Raw genomic sequence first — 17,147 nt, 5'->3', positions numbered from 1 at the left:
AGAGAGAGAGAGAGAGAGAGAGAGAGAGAGAGAGAGAGAGAGAGAGAGAGAGAAATGAGTTAGGAGGTGAGATTGTTGAATGACTTTGCCCTGCCAGTTTGACAGGGCAAGTACAGTTTATCAGATTGATGGAGACTGTCTTGCTATGTAGGGGGAGGAAGGGTTTTGGCAGAGAAGTGTCTGTCGACTCCTCCTGATACCTGCCTCCCTGTCTGAGATGATATGGTAGATAATATTGATAATATTAAACGCAATAACTGTCTCGAGCCCCCCTCCCACTGTCAGTCCCCCGCAGGATAAAATCGATGTGCCATTCAATGTGATTTATAGCTGAAAATAATGGGTGGGGGTGGAGGGGTGGCGTGTGTGTGTGTGTGTGCGTGCGTGCGCGCGCGTGTGTGTGTGTGTGTGTGTGTGTGTGTGTGTGTGTGCGTGTGCGTGTGCGTGTGCGTGTGCGTGTGTGTGTGTGTGTGTGTGTGTGTGTGTGTGTGTGTGTGTGTGTGTGTTTGTGTTTAGATCATCCTTTTGTTAGATGTACAGTATGTTGCCACATAAACTGTATGGAGAAGGATTTGAACGCTAGATGTCTGAACAGTGACAACAAGAGTGTTGCTGTATTTGACAATTCTGATTCCAATCTTTGAACGGCTACATTATTAATGTTAGCGTTGAAGGGTGCGTCTCGTGGTCGTCGGGTCTTTTATGATGGCTATTGATTGGACGCTATTGCTCTTTATCAAAGTGGGAATGTAAGGGTAAACACGGCCTTTGTGCAGTATAATCTAAAGCGTCGGCACCTTAAAAAACATGCCAGGCATGAGGAATCAATGCAACTAAATCAAAATAATATCGTACATGAAGTTGGAATACATCCTCGTAAATCTTTTTTGTCCAGGCAATTGTCAATTGATAGTGGTTTTCTTCCTTTTAAGTTAATAAATTGGCAGAAAAAAGCGTCAACAAATGGGTGTGATGGCTCCAGTGTTAGTTCTGTACTTTGACACAACAGAGCAATGGTTTAGCATGGGGAGACAAAAAAAAATAAAAAACATTCAGGCCTGAAAGATGCAAAGCAGTGTTGATTGAGAACAGAAACGCAATGACAAACAAATGCAGATGAAGACATCCAAATTTCATATCACCCTTGTCCTGATTGTGTCGCAAGACTTATAGAACAAGAAAAGCGTGATCTTTACTCAGATAGTTGGAGGTGCTGTGATGTATACTGATCTAATCTTGACTAATCACAAGTTGAGCTAATAGGGAAGGACTTGGCCGTTTGATAAACAGACTGATAACGACTTCACAGGCAAAGTTCACATATACACACGCATGGCTAAACCCTTTGTATTAACATACAAACGCACACACTCAGTGGTCAGATCATGCGCTCAACCGCACATGGATCTATCTCTTTGATCACCGAGCATGAGGCTGTGCAATCAGCTCGATCAATGGCAGGTATATCAGTGTTGATTAGGACAACACTGGCAGTCTCAGTCTTTGCAAAATGTCACAGGGCAAGAAGGAGGAGATAGCGACAAAAGAGCAAGCCCATAACAGCCTGATCCCTCCCCCCATCCCGCTACACTTTCACATTTATTGAAAGGAACGAGAGAGAAGGTTAGTGGACAATGATAAAGCCCCCAAAAATTTAGATATTGGCAGACAACAAGTGGCAATACTCTCGGCCTACCACAGAATGAGGCATTCTCAAACTCAAACTCAACTCAACTCAAACTCAAGAAGAGCAAACGCATCATCTCTGATTCTCCAGAGTAGGAGACAGAATCAAAATCATCTCTGTGTGGTGAGGTGTTGTATTACACAGCTCATTTCACAGCAGCCTTTGATCACCAGACAGGAACAGCCACTACCCAGACACATTCACACACAGCGCGAGGACAAATACGCCTAGGTTGGAAACACACACCAAATTAGTTGAATGGATGTCCAGATTTGAATGGCCACTATATGTAGTTTAGTCTGAAGCTCACAGGAATTGTCCTCAACGACCTTGTGTGTGTTTGTATCTAGAGCTCAGGACGCAGGACACTCCTGGAGACGCTGATGAGGCTGGTGAAGTTGAAGGCGCGCAACGCCTGGCACGGAGTGATGGTATAGTGAAAGAGGAAGTGAAGGAAGGAGCTGGGGTGTTACAGTGGAGCGGTCCAGGTGAGTAATTACTCTTCAGAGAATTCACATGCTCATTTAATTGAGTTTTATGTCACACTTGAGGCCTTGAGGTCCTTTACAGTAAACTGGGCCTTCACTACTGTTGGGGTCATTCTTTTCAAGTTGATTCCAATGAAATGTGCAATATTCAAGGCCATGCAGACTTTGGAATCGGAATTCAGCAAAATTGCATGATGTCAAATAAAACGTGGTATCAAGTGTGGTGCCATCCCACAGTGACGCCACGGTCCTTCCCCAAATCTGCATTTGTTCTATGCGCGGAATACCATCAAAATGATCAGTGTGGGATCACTTTCCTACCACAGGTCTCTGAACAAAAATGCTTAATATAAAACATATTGTGAATGTTTGATTTTTAGACTCTGAGAAATCATGAATCACCACATCTCAAATATGTAAACCCATATGTACGTTACAAACGCGGTGTGTAATCCATTTGACAAAGTGTGTAGCATTTTTTCACCCATTGCGCTTCAACTTAAAATTAATCATCTTCAGCAAATATCCACATTCAACCTGCATGCCTGTGTTGCTTTTGATGACAGTTTTTCTTTGCTTGCCACAGTAGGACACACAGGTAATGGTAACTGTTGGGGTAATTTGCTATACGAACATCTTTAAACATGTTTTTGTTTTTCTTGGACTTCCTGATACGTCATATCCTGCCTGCCTTTACATAATGTCACAATCTATATGTTCCAATCCTATACCTCACATCCTATATGTCACATCCTGTCAGTCTTGTATAAATGCTCTCCCAGCGCGTCTATCTTCCTCTTTCCTCTTTCTCCCTTCAACCGACCTCACAATGTCCCTGCTGTCTACAAGATTAAAATAATTTATTATTTTCAACACCTGGCTTCCTGCTGTTTTCACCATCCCACTTCTAACACCCTGAAGAGGGATGAACCAGGAACGAACGATGACTTTTAACCCATCAGTAACTATAATCACTTTTCAATGTCCACAGGTAATATTTTCTCACGCCGCCCCTCCAAAAAACAACAACAATTGAATAGGTTCATGTGAGCATAGTAGCCTAAATCATAGTCGTCACAAATCATTGGGAAAAAACATGGAACATTTTTCCATAGATCTAAACGCCTCCTCTCTTGTGTCAATGTCTTCCAATGTCCTTTATGTTGTCCTACCTTTTCCTTTCCAGGACTGAGACAGACCAGGGATGCAAATGCATTCAACTCAAAAACAACAACAACAGAACTGACACACACACACAGTGAGAAGGCGATAACAAAAAACATACCTTTCATATCGAGTTTTGTTTATTTTGCTGTTTCTTTTGTCTTCAATGAGTTAAACGGCGAAGATTAGCTCGCCATCTCTCACTAGTTCCTTTTCAAGCTGTGGTCATTTTATCTGTTTTGTTTTTCTTTGTGTGTGTGTGCGTGCGTGCGTGTGCGTGTGCGTGTGCGTGCGTGTGTGTGTGTGTGTGTGTGTGTGTGTGTGTGTGTGTGTGCGTGCGTGTGTGTGTGTGTGTGCGTGCGTGCGCTCATGTTTTAATTCCTCTAGTGGGGAGGAGAGGATGTGTTCATTATCGTCCTGTCCCAGCCTTGTCCCTTTAACAGTAATTGGAGCAATATTAATTGCTGTGTGGTGGCTGGTTGATGGTAGCGCCAAGATGTTGTACTGATATGGTCCTTCGTGTTTTTTTTTTCATGCCCCCCACCCCACCGCACTCCTCCGCACAAACTAACTGGCGGCTGAGCGAGGTGGTAGAGTGTGGGGGGGAGGAGAAAGGGAGAGAGATAGCTCCTCTATCAGCTCCGGAGCAGGCGCTGTCTTTATCAGGAGCACGATTGGCAAAAAGGAAACTTTGACCAGTCTGAATGTTTCTCTTATCGTCAAGCCTCCCCTTCTTCCGTGGCTCCCTTCCTCCATCCATCCACCTTCTCCTCCTCTGGTCTCTCCATCATACAGCCTAGCTAAGAACTCTCCTAACCATTTGTCACCTCCTCCTCTCCAACACCGTACGATACATTCAGAACTACTTTTTTTCCCTTCTTTTCTTTGCCTTTCTCTTATTATGGAGGAGTCCCACCACCCAATATACTCCGGTCCTTACAAAATGCTCATCATGTATCAGACACTTCCTAATAGTGCATGAGAGGGAAAGTGTGTGTTGGCTAGAAAGGAAGTAAACATGGTTTTATCTCTTTTGGGAGTGTTGACATTCCACTCATTTCTCACTGTTGTTGATTGTAGACACTGGCTTTTGGGACGAGAAGTTCCTGGTGTTTCAGTCATTTGGAGTTTTGTCGTGTACGTAGTGTCAAGTTGTTCAAAAGAGTCAACATTAACCACTTTTTGCATTGTGTCACAATGTGTTTCCTTCTTCATATCAACTGAGCGTAAACTTGTAGGTGTGACCCCAATCTCTTGTGGAAATTGAGTGACCTTTCGGCTATTTGACCATGCGGCTATTTTGAAACATTGAAAATTGTAATATTTTCACCTTATTTTTAACAATGATGCAAGTGCATGCACAGGATAAATCTGATTCTCAACTTTAATTTTTGTTGACTGCAAAGCGAAAACAGAGAAGGGGAAGAATTCACTCTTTGCTGTCATACAAATGTAAATAAAACCTCAGCACTGTGAACAGGAATTTGTTAATGATTCCATATTAACTAAATATGTCGTATACACACAGAAAGTTAATTGCTTTTGTGGCTTATATGAAGACTAAAATGGTGCTGTTTTGAAGTATAAATCCCATAAAGCAGTTGTTCTCTGGGTTTCGACGCAGCGCCTGCCTTGGAGGTTCAGAGGCACCCAACTAACTCAACATGTCAATTAGTTATGACACGGCCGCTGCAGATGATCACATAATATCACTTGTCCATCCAATCAGTGCTGAGGGGAATAATGTTCGCTCAGTCCTCAACGTTTGACTGTCGTAACGGTGTTGGGTGATTTATATTTTTTTTTCTATGCTATGTCGACCAAAACAAAAGAAAGTGGTCGGACTAATATTGACAACATAGATTCACATTCATCACGAAATGTGATGGGACTCAGCGTCTTATCTGCATGACTTTTAATGTCAAGTTTTGCAATTCTGGTCTCGCACTGTGAAAACTGAAGGAAGACGTCTTGAAGCATATGTTTATGTTTCACGAATAAACAGTTCAGTGAATGTGCATATGAACAGGTTGAGTGCAGTTCCTCCAAGTACCACATAAGTACCACTGCCGTCGAGGCTTATTTCTCTGAAATGTTGCCTGAATAAGAAATGTGCGATTTCAGAAGCTTTCCACTTTTGAAATTCCACTGAAAGGCCCAGAACTTCACGAAGGGAGGCCACCTCATGAAGAACAAGTGTCTGATGACTGTATTCACTGTTTCTATGTAAAGGCAACTAAAAACAACGTATTTCCATTACTGCGTTCCAAAGTTCTGAAATGCAATCCAAATTGGTTGAGGTTTTCTCCCAGCTAGAAACTATTATTGAATATAGCCTCAAGCTCCAGCAACCAGGGATTTTTTCTCTTAAAACAATTGTACATCCTTTTTGTTTTATTCATCTCTATCAATGTTCTTTTCCCTTTCAGACACGCACACAGACTATCATTCCATTTTCTTGCATCCACTTAGACTTTACATATTTGCCCGCTTTTTTGGTGCATTAGTTCTGTTTACGTTTTTTTATCCCCTCCCTCTTGCAACCTAATTATATCTCTTCTTTTATTTAACTTAACTAATATTGTTACATTAATGTATTATTTACTGGACCTTTTTTTCAATATATTTGATACAGTGGTCTGAGGTGGTCTGAAATGCGTATATTAACTTTAAATGTCGGTCAAAGCTTTTCTCTTCATTATTATTTCTGTCATGATCTGATTGGCGACCAACGGGGGGGCACTGTCTGCCCCGCCTACACCTGCACAGGTGCTGGTCATTCCGATCAGATTGGCGACCAGCGGGTAGCGACGTCAGCCCTGCCTGCAGCCTCGCAGGTGCTGGTCGTTTAATCATTGACACTTAGAAGGACACCCGGCACGATCATCCGGTGCCGATTCATTGTTTGTTTGCTGCTTGTTTGCTGCAAGCATTGTGTATGTGTTTGTTTAACCTTGGCGGACTTTTACTTTTGGTCTTCTTTTGCTACTTTGTATTTTTTCCATTCAGATGATTTTGATGTTTTACATTTTGTTCCTGCTGACTTTATTTTAATACAATTTGTCAAACAACCTCCTGCTCCCTCCTGCCTGCTTTTTGGGATCCGCACCCGCCATCACCACCTCGCAAACCTTTACAGCTGAATGAGAAACAAGACGATGGCTTTGTGGCCTCTGCCAATATAAGAAGAGACACTGTGTTAAAGTAGTGATAATTCAGAATGGATTAGTGAGTCTAGCAAATTTCAATTCTCGCATGTGTACTCTATTTTGAAACAATCAAGATGACATCTGCTTGTTGCAGCGGTGTGTGTGTGTGTATGTGTGTGTGTGTGTGTGTGTGTGTGTGTGTGTGTGTGTGTGTGTGTGTGTGTGTGTGTGTGTGTGTGTGTGTGTTTGTGTGTGTGTGTGTGTGTGTTTGTGCGCGTGCGCGCGCGTGTGTGTATGCATGTGTTCTTTTGTCAATTTGATCGAGCAATGGCAGCAAGGTGCCTTAAGAAGGGTCTAGGTGGGAGCTGCTTTCTATCAGTGGATGATATGATTTGCTAAAGCTCCCACTTTTAATCTCCAGTTTGTCCATATTGCATATATATGCAAAATAAATAATGAAGTGAAGGAAAAAAAATTGAATGACCTTGCAGGCTTGAAGGTTTGATATTTTCTCCCCTCACAGCTTTAACTTCTTGATATGCAAATGGTGCCACAGTAATCCCTTGTCATTTGCAAGCTTGCTGCCTGGCAGTCTCCCTGCATACTCGCTTTATAACTCCATTGTCAGTGGCCAAAGAGAATCTCCATCTAAATTGTGCAAGTGCCTTATGTCCAACTGCAAGGACAACACGACATGAATCGATATTTAGTGTGATGAACTATCAAATTTCCTCGCATTTTTAAATAAAAAAGATAACCTTGATGTCTACAGTAGAACCGTTGAGGGTAAACCCGCATTTCAGTGTTCCCATAAATTGGCTAATTTATGGGAAAATCATGGCAGCTGATTTGCCAAAATCATATGAAAGAAAAATATGAACAATACAAAACTGTAAGTAAGTGGAGGTTTTTTTTATTCAAAATCATGTTTAAAAAAACAACGAACACTGCAGTTATTTATGTAGAAATTAACTGTAAATACAAAATAACCGGATGAATAAATGTACGATATGCTAACGCTACATGACGCATCAACCATGAACTGAGAACGTGCCTGGTATCTTCATGTAACATATTGAGAATTATCCAGTTGACATTGGATTGGATTGGATATGCCTTTATTAGTCTCACAGTGGAGAAATTTACATTTCACAGCAGCAAAGTGATGAAAGAACATAAACATTGGCATAAAGAACATTCTATCAAATTTACCAAATCATTATTGTCACTCCAAATCACGGAATTGAATGACATCTTCATCATCTGTGTCACTTTTAACCAACTCCACCAACTCAGAAGGTCGAAGATGTGGCGCTTCCTCTTCTACGTTTCTTACATCAGACTAAATTCATCAACACAGGCGTGGAGTGTTCTCTTGCAGTTGAATGTGGAAGTAATGTGCTAAATTGGATAATAATAAGTCATTCACATAAGTCATTCCAGAGTATAAATGGCACCCCCGACCAAACTATGAAAAATACTATGACTTGTAGTCCAGAAATTACAGAAATTAAAAGTTGTTCTTCATTTGTGCTGGGCACAAGTGTGTATGTCAATTGGAAGTGTAAAGGAATTACAAATCAATGGCGCATTGCAAGTAAAAGGATAGGACTTCCATTTCAGAATCAGAAAGCCTTTAATCGTCTCACAATGGGGACATTTGCAAGGTTGGCGTAAACAAACATTTTGTAAAATGCATTTGCCAATGCAACGACCTAAATTCAAAGCACATGCATTCCGAAGTAACAGGTGGGGGAGAAACTAAAGAGATGGAGGTATGCCCTGGAAAGAAGAGGAATGAAGGAATGAGGAATGAAGATCAGTCGCAGCAAGATGGAATATACATGTGTGAATGAGAGGGATCCAAGTACAAGAGTGATGCTACAGGATTTTAAGTACTTGGGTTCAACCGTCCAGAGCAATGGAGAGTATGGAAAAGAGGTGAAGAAGCATGTCCAGACTGTCACATCCTAATTGGCTTCAGATGCCTGCCCCTCCCCTCCCTGCTCTCCAGGCTCACTCACCTGATTCCAATCCCTTTGATTGTGCCTTTTGGCTATAAAAGCCACCCGTTCCCGCTCGGTCCTCGCCGGTGTATTCTTTCATTCGTTAGCCTGTCACCCAGCAGTATGCAGGTACCGCACCCCTCACGCTACGCAGGCGAACCCGGCTGTGCTCAATTCCTGATGCAGTGCTCGTTGGTTTTTGAGCAACAACCCTTCGCCTTCGTTAGCGATGAGGCCAAGGTGGCTTTCATTACCAGCCTGCTCACGGGCCAGGCTGAGTCCTGGGTGTTGGCCGTCCCGCAGTCCCAGCCCGAACTATCCTTTTCCTACCCGGACTTTGTGGCCGAGCTTCGCCAAGTGTTCCACCACCCGGTCACAGAGTGTGAGGCTGAGGGACTCCTCGATGACTGCGTACAAGGAACGCGTTCGGCCGCTGAGTATTCCATCGCCTTCCGCATCCTGGCTGCACGGAGTGGCTACAACGATCGGGCGCTGAGAGGAGTGTTTCGTCGCGGACTGAGCGCCGCTCTCAAGGACGAATTGACCACCCGCGACGCTGTCACCACCCTCAGCGAGATGATCGATGTAGTCATCTGCCTGGACCATCGCCTCCGGGAGAGGCAGCGGGAGCAATTTTACTGTCCCCATCGTGTATTTCGGATCCAAACCCTTCCTTTTTTTTTGTCCGTCGAGTTCTGTCGCCACTCCTCGAGCGGACATGACACAGACAGGCTGGGACGGCTAGAGAAAAATGTCAGGTGTGATGTGTGATAGAAGAGTTTCAGCTAGGATGAAAGGAAAAGTGTATAAAACGGTAGTGAGACCAGCCATGATGTTTGGACTGGAGACAGCGCCGCTGAAGAAAAGCCAGGAAGCACAGCTGCAGGTAGCAGAGATGAAGATGATGAGATTTGCTTTGGGAGTGACCAGGTTGGGTAGGATCAGGAATGAATATATTAAATGGACAACTTATATAAGAGGCTTTGGAGAAAAAGTCAGAGAGGCCAGACTGAGATGGTTTGGACATGTCCAGAGAAGAGAGAGTGACTATCGGGAGAAGGATGCTGAGCCTTGAACTGCCAGGCAGCAGACCGAAAGGAAGACCTACGACGAGGTTTATGAATGTTGTCAAAGACGACATGAAGATAGCTGGTGTGAAAGAAGATGATGCTCAAAACCGGATTAGATGGAGGACATTGATTCGCTGTGGTAACCCATGAAGGAAAAAGCCGAAAGGAAAAGAAGATGCAATCCGAAGTAACACACTTCAATGCTTCAGTGAGACCAAAACATTTTTCAACCAGGTGCAAGCTAAATGTCACACAAACGTAATCACTTTTTCAAGTGATGAAGCATTGCATTTCTTACACGTGTTGTCGTCATTGATCCAACAAACTTGTGATTGGGGGATTTGTCTTCCCTTTGAGTATCTGAAGCAGTCCGATGGTGTGAAAACATGTCAGCATGTTACAAGGTGAGGCGCACCCCTCGTAAATATTTACATTATGAAAACAGACATTGATGTGATAGAAAACTTGTTTGTTTTGTGTTGAAGTTAATAGTGGGCTTTTAAAGTGAAAAAAAGAATACAAGACTAAAAAAATCAGACAACCTGTTCCTTTCAAAAGGCAGTCAGTATGTTCAGTATCTGGATGTGAGCTGTGACCCAAAGCGCCTCCTGAATAAATGCACATTCTGTGAATTAACCAAACTCCAAATGTAATGTCTTTGTGTTGAAAAACAATGTTCTTCAACTGTTTTTTTTTCAACAACCCAACTACCGCTTTCATTACCATTTGTTGCCAAGATGACTCAGGGTGATGCCAAGATGTGACTCCTTTTTGTCAAAAAAGCGATTGTGAACTGCGAAGTGCTCTCCAACTCCCGATAAAGCTGTACTGTATTTCACCTCAGGAGCACTTCTTCACCAAGCCACCAAGAACTGAAAAAATCTGAATGAATTATCTAACATACACATTTTAGTTAATAATTGTAAATTTCCCCATTGTGGGACGAATAAAAGTTGTCTTATTCTGATTCTGATAATCTGTTCACATAAGATGTACTTATATTTTCACATTTGATGGGTGGGAAGATACTCCAACACCCATTTATTTTCTTTACAATCACGCACAAGCTATTGCCAAGTACATTTTCTATAGTATTTCCCCTTTAGAAGGACAGGTGAGATGAAGGTGGCGGAGCACGAAGACCGTGAAGAATAAAGAATATGGAGTTGAGAGCACAGAGATAATGAGGGATGAAAATGGATGCGGTATGAAATATCAATGAGAGGCACAGATTAGGGGCGAGAGATTTAAGAGGGCCAATTCAGATAGTGAAATTAGAGGTGAACGATGGGAAGTGGCTCGGGTTAAGAGTTGGAAGGCTGAGGGAGATATTATTTGTCTTGTTGGCTCTCAATTTAAGATTTTGCTTTTAAGATTCATAGCCATCATTGAGATGTTGCATTTTAGCACGTAGTAGTATATTTGGAATGAATAGATGCAAGAAATTGTCACTTTGTGTGTGTATTTTTAAATAACATATTTTATACTACATTTAAGCTTGGCTCTCAATTTAAGATTCTTCTTTTAAGATTCATAGCCATCATTGAAATGTTGCATTTTAGCATGTAGTATATTTGGAATGCACAGATGCAAGAAAGTGTCAATTTGTGTGTGTATTTCTTAAATAACATCTTGGTTCATTCTCGCTAAGTAAAATTGATATTATTATTATTATTATCTAGCCTTCAGTCAAAGGTACAGTAGACATTTTAGGATTAGGATATGGCAGTGGAATGTTGGACAAAATTGTCATCTCGGCAAAAAGACATCCTTCAATGAATGAATGTTGTGATTTTTGTACCAAACACCCAGTTTGCAGTTACATTGAAATTCTTCAGTGGGCTGTCGTGGAAGGACTATAACGTAATTAGCGTCGTGACAGAATGAACGTGAGCTGTGTGAAAGTTGAGTTGACCCACGTCCATCCATCTCTTGCAAACATGGAGTTGACTGTGCTCCAACTCTGTCTCCTTGCACCATATCTCCAGCCAGCAGATCCCCTTGCATCTCAGGGGAAAACTGCCCCTCTGCAGGCTGTCAATTTGAGACGTCACTCAAAATGGCAGGGCATGGTGATTGGCTGTCACATGGCCAGAGGGCTTGTCTTGCCAGTGTGGGTCATGCATCACAGATATGGTGAAGGTTTGTCTTTGTCCACACACCTAGGCAAAATTGTTGGTGCCGTGAAGCAATCGCTGAAAGAAAGCAAAAGCCACAATGACACAATTGAAGTGACATAAAAGTCTCGACTCTAGTCAAATTCAAAATACCAATCGATAGATATTGGATTGGATTGGATTTGCCTTTATTAGTCTCGCAGTGGAGAAATTTACATTTCACAGCAGCAGAGTGATAAAAGGAATGAAAGTAGAAAAACAAAATACATGAGCTGCTGGAAAGGCAGCCACTCTCACGGCGCCCTCTTGAAGTCAAAAGAACAAAAAAAACAAATAATATGACAATGACAACACAAATACAATAATACAACACAAGGACACAGAGTCATTCATTCATTAGCACTTTATGTACTATATTTGTTACATAAAGCAGTTCTAGATGGAAGAGGAGATTTAATAAATTGAAAAGTCTTGTTCAGTTAGCAAACTAGTGTGAATGCAGAGATTGCCATAAAATTTGGCCTGGAATAAGATAAGATACAAAAACCTTTTTACAGTAGTCTCACAATGAAGAAATGTCCAAATCACAGCAACAAAGTTAGGAAAGGAAGAAGTAGAACAACTAAATATAGGAACTACTTTAGAGGTAGCCACTCTCGCAGCCCCACCTCAAAGTCAAAATAACAAATAATATGATACAATACAAAAGACACACACAGTCATTCAATCTTAACCATTTTTCTGCACCCAATTTTGTATGAAACAGTTATACTGTAGATGAAAGAGGTGAGGATCAAAGTGTGCTTTCACCCATGATCAGGAACATCATACTGAAAATGTATGCACGTTTGCTATAAGGTAGGTTTTGAACTCAAACACAAAGTTGTAGCATACATTTACGAAAAGGGATTGTCTCACACATGCCCCACTTAAATCAGCTTCAATTCCATGCCACGACAGTTCCATATACGCGTCAGTGCTCTGTGCTGATGCTCCTTACTCCTCAAGACTGTAATGGGCAGCATCTTCACAGCCCCGCTTTGTACAGCGGAAAGGTTGCTGCTGTTGGACAGTCTGCGGCTGGAAGGATGCATTGCTTGAGGAGCCCGCGATAAGAAGAAAGGAGCGTCAGCGCAGAGCGCCAATGCGTATGTGGAACGATTGCGGCTTGGAATTTCAGTGGATTTATGTGGGACAGGAGATGTGAGACACTCAATTTTCATCAATGGATGCTACAGCTTCGTGTTTGCTTTCAACATTTAGCTTGTAGTCGACGTTCACATTCCACCATGATGTCCCTGATCCACTGGTGGAAAGACGCTTTGATCCTCTCCTCTTTCATCTAGAACTTCTTCATGTAACAAAGACGGTACAGAAAGTGCTTAAGAATGAATGACTCTTTGTGTCTTTGTGTTGTCATATTATTATTTACTTTTTTTGTACGTTTGACTTCAAGACGGCGCTGAGAGCGTGGCTGCCTTTCCAGCAGCTCATGGCTTTTGTTTTTATACTTTCATTCCTTTCATCACTTTGCTGCTGTGAAATGTAAATGTTTCCACTGCAAGATACAAAAACCTTTTTTACAGTAGTCTCACAAGACATGCATCCATCCAGCCGCACACTGTCCAACATAACTGACCTCTTCTCTGAACAAAGCGGGGAAAAGGCAGTGAAAAAGGGCAGCCCATTACAGACGCAAAAAACACAAGCGCCCAATGACAATCAAAGGGAACCAACATTCATCACAATCAATAAACAGTGCTGGTATACCTGTGCTGCAGAGAAGGCACAACTGTGGCGTCACCGGTGCGCACCGCAGCTTTAAGCTTTAATGTCTTTCAATTCCTTGATCTCCTTGATGTGCGTCTCACCCTGACGCATATCACAGGCTTGAAAATGGTATAAAAGCAGCTGTCGTGGGACAGGGAGATTCAGACTCATCTCGGACTCAGACCCAGACAGGCACACCGCTCGCAGAGACCTGCTCAGCATCGCACGGAGTTTCACAGCACGACTTGCTCGACTCCACGCTACGATCAAGCTCTGCGCATCATCTGCCTGGAAGATCTGACAACGAGCCTACTTACAAATAAAGAGAAACATCAAACTCTTTACAACCATCAAGCATAATCTCCTTGATGAATATGGTGGCCAAAAATTGTTAAAAATGAACCACATGCGGTCCACACAATGCAACAACACATAGCTACAAAACAAAACATAACAAACAACAAAAAAAGCAAGGCTCATTAAAGCCTTGTATTGGTCCATTTTTTTTCAAACCTTTGAATAATTTTGAGCCTTGTATGGGTGGATGACATAGGTTTTACAATATTTTCCTGAAACGAAAGTAAAATGTCAATATGTGCTGATGATACAAGCTTCCTATTTGGTATTTTCTGGGTGCACTCTGTTTAACTTTAATTGGAATCAATGTGAAATATTTGGGTTCGGTGGTCTAAAATGTAGTACATTTTAAATGGAATCCTGTATCATGATTATGAATGTGTTGCTGAAGTCTTGTCAGTCACTAAAAGGTCCCATGAAGGATTTACACTTGTGTACTTTTGGATTTAAAAAAAGGAAACGATTCAGTTATAGTAGGTTTTCCTTTCCAGTTCTGTAAACCAGAAAAGAGAGGATATTTTATCTCAAATTATTTATTTCACTCTAATTTTCTCATTGATGGCACATTGTTTTGTTGGGAAAAACGTGTGGAATAAAATGGTCTTCTTTTCCTTTCAGCTTTTCCCCTCAGGGGTCGCCACAGCGAATCAATGTCCTCCATCTATCCTGGTTTTGTGCATCCTCTTCTCTCACACCCAGCAGCTACCTTCATGTCCTCTTTGACCACATCCATAAACCTCCTCTTCGATCTTCCTCTCGGTCTCCTGCCTGGCAGTTCAAGGCTCAGCATCCTTCTCCCGATATAGAATAGTATAGTACATATAGTGTAATTGTATAGTGGAATAAAATGGTAGTTTTTCTAAAGAATTTAGAACCAGGCCGTTGCATTTTTTTTAACATGCATTCCTACATGCAATTAATTGCAACAGTAGGAAAATATTGTAAAACTTAAGAGGTTGTCATCCATCCATACACGGATCAAAATTGTTAAAAGATTTGAAAAAAAAAAAGAACAATTTAAGGCTTTAATCCATTTGGGACAGCCCCATACAATGCATGCGGGCCTTGGGTGTCATGGTTTGCGAGGTGGTGATGGTTGTGGATCCTAAATAAGCAGGCAGGGGGTAGCAGCAGGTTGTATTTGACAAATTGTATTATTGTATGTAAAATAAAGTCAGCAGGAACAAAATCTAAAACATCAAAGTCACCCGAACAGAAAAGTACAAAGTATCAAAGAAAACCATGAGTAAAAATCTGCCAAGATGAAACAAACCTGACAGGGTGAAGCAAACATTACAATGACCCGACACGGAATGGTCGTGCTGGGAGTCCTTCTAACTGCCACTGATCGGAACGACCAACACCTGTGTAGGTGCAGGCGGGACCCGTTGGTCGCCAACCAGATCGTGACATTGGGAGACACTTGGAATGACGTTTTCCCTGGGATAAATTGGATTAGATTTACCTTTATTAGTCACGCAGTGGTGGAATTTACACTTCACAGGAGCAAAGTTATGAAAGAAAGATGAAAGGAAGGAAATAAGTAGAAAAACAAAATATGTACATGAGCTGCTGGAAAGGCAGCCACTCTCGCGGCGTCATCTTGAAGTCTAAAGAACAATAAATAAATAAATATTATGACAACACAAAGACAGAGTCATTCATTCGCATCCTCTTTGAATACATGAAGCAGTTTCTAGATGAAAGAGGAGAGGATCAATGCATCCTTTTCATCAGTGGAATTAAGTTAATTCATAATGCCACTGTAGGCCTGCAACACAGATATCATCTTATGAAAGTTGTATGTTTTTTACCCTTTTGCGCTCAAGGAAAATAATAAATCTTTACAGATTCCCCATAGTTGAGTCTAATGAATCTTGTTTTTGTTTCCCAGAGTCGGAGTCCTTGACACACTTGTTTGGCATTTTTATGTTGTGTCCTCCTCTTGGAAAGGTGTTGAAAACATGTTGAAGGGAATGGGTTTATTGCGAAAACTGCTGATAGCTTCTGTATTGTTTGAGGACTTGCAATCATGTTGTACTGTGTTCATTATACCTATTTGGAAAACTGTTTCTTTTTAAAGATGTTGATTTAACATAATTTATTTATTTCTTAAAATTAAATGAGGCAAAGTAGAACATTGAAAAGATACACAGTTGAAATTAACAAGGAAATTGAAACCCATTGAAGAAAATGGGATGATTTAAAGAAAGCTCTGGGTCTGGATAAAGACTGAGAGACCTTTAAGGTCATGTATGAAGTAAACTTTGCCAACCATGTTTTGAGTAATACTTAGGACTGAAACTATTTCAAGCATACAATCATTAGCTTCTTTCACCAAACTCACCCAGATTCCTAGTTAGACCCAGAACAACGTGTGTGACAACAAAAATGCTTTTCTTGGCAATCTTTGGCAATGACATTATTGACAGAATGGTGAGCCGCCCGCCGCTCAGTCTTATGTTGCAACATGTCATAAGGATGGATAAAAAAAAATGGCATACACATATTTAATCAGGGTTTCTATCAATATTATTTATTTTATTCAGTATTGTTTTTGTCCAGTTAGATTTGTAAGTTTGTGAGAATCAGAAAAAAAACCTTATTGTCAGTGGTTTGTTTTTACATTTTCTTTCATCCGTTTGAAGTCAGTCAGAAGTTTGAAGTGGAGTTTTCTTTCTTTTTTGAATAAGTTGTTAGCCGACCATCAATTTAACCTGTCTGTACATAGTGATTTCTGTTGGTAGGTGAATGAACACCCTTTTTAATTAGTTTTTTGTACTATAACTTGTTGCCATCAGGGATGTTCAACTGCATTTCCATGATCAACTGCGGAGAAAATGAAATTATTGATCGTTATTTTATCAAATATTCTGTATTTTTTCTGTATATGCTCCGGACATCTGGGTCAACACAAGTGTCATTGTGCCTTGAGAACTTGTGCACAGAATGCCTGAGTGGATTTATCACAATTGCTCATCACTGATGTTCTTGTTTTCAAACTAGTTGAGACTAAAGAAAGTGCAGCTGCACCTTGCAGCCAAGTTGTCATCTCCAGGAAGCACATCCATTTGTTTGGCCCCGGTTTGTATTTTGGCCTTGAATAAATGTTATGAAGTCAATGCTTTGTGGAGTGATTGAGGATGCCTTTCCCCCTCCTGTGAACGTAACATTACATGACATTACAATTATTCCCACACTATCTTTTTCTTAATTAGATCAGAATGCAAGTGATGGATAATGTTCCATCCATTCATTTTCAAAGGCACTTGTCCTCAGTAGGCTGACTTATGAGCTATTGCATATCCATGCTGATTTTGGATTAGAGGCCAGTACCAT

General features: G+C 41.3%; 1 protein-coding gene across 1 annotated transcript in view; it reads left to right on the top strand.

The window, feature by feature from the left end:
• The window catches only part of zfpm1 (zinc finger protein, FOG family member 1), a 161,686-nt gene that overhangs the window by 92,362 nt on the left and 52,177 nt on the right, over positions 1 to 17,147 (top strand). Inside the window, exon 3 of the mRNA XM_088997553.1 lies at positions 2,038 to 2,175. Coding sequence (XP_088853679.1) covers positions 2,038 to 2,175 — 138 coding nt within the window. The remainder of the gene's footprint in view (positions 1 to 2,037; positions 2,176 to 17,147) is intronic.

Source organism: Hippocampus bargibanti, linkage group LG05, assembly GCF_051943395.1.
Source record: "Hippocampus bargibanti isolate YZ-2025 linkage group LG05, ASM5194339v1, whole genome shotgun sequence".
In the NCBI taxonomy this organism is placed as follows: Eukaryota; Metazoa; Chordata; class Actinopteri; order Syngnathiformes; family Syngnathidae; genus Hippocampus; species Hippocampus bargibanti.
Note: the sequence above shows the minus strand (reverse complement) of the source record. Positions and strands in the feature narration are given on the sequence as shown.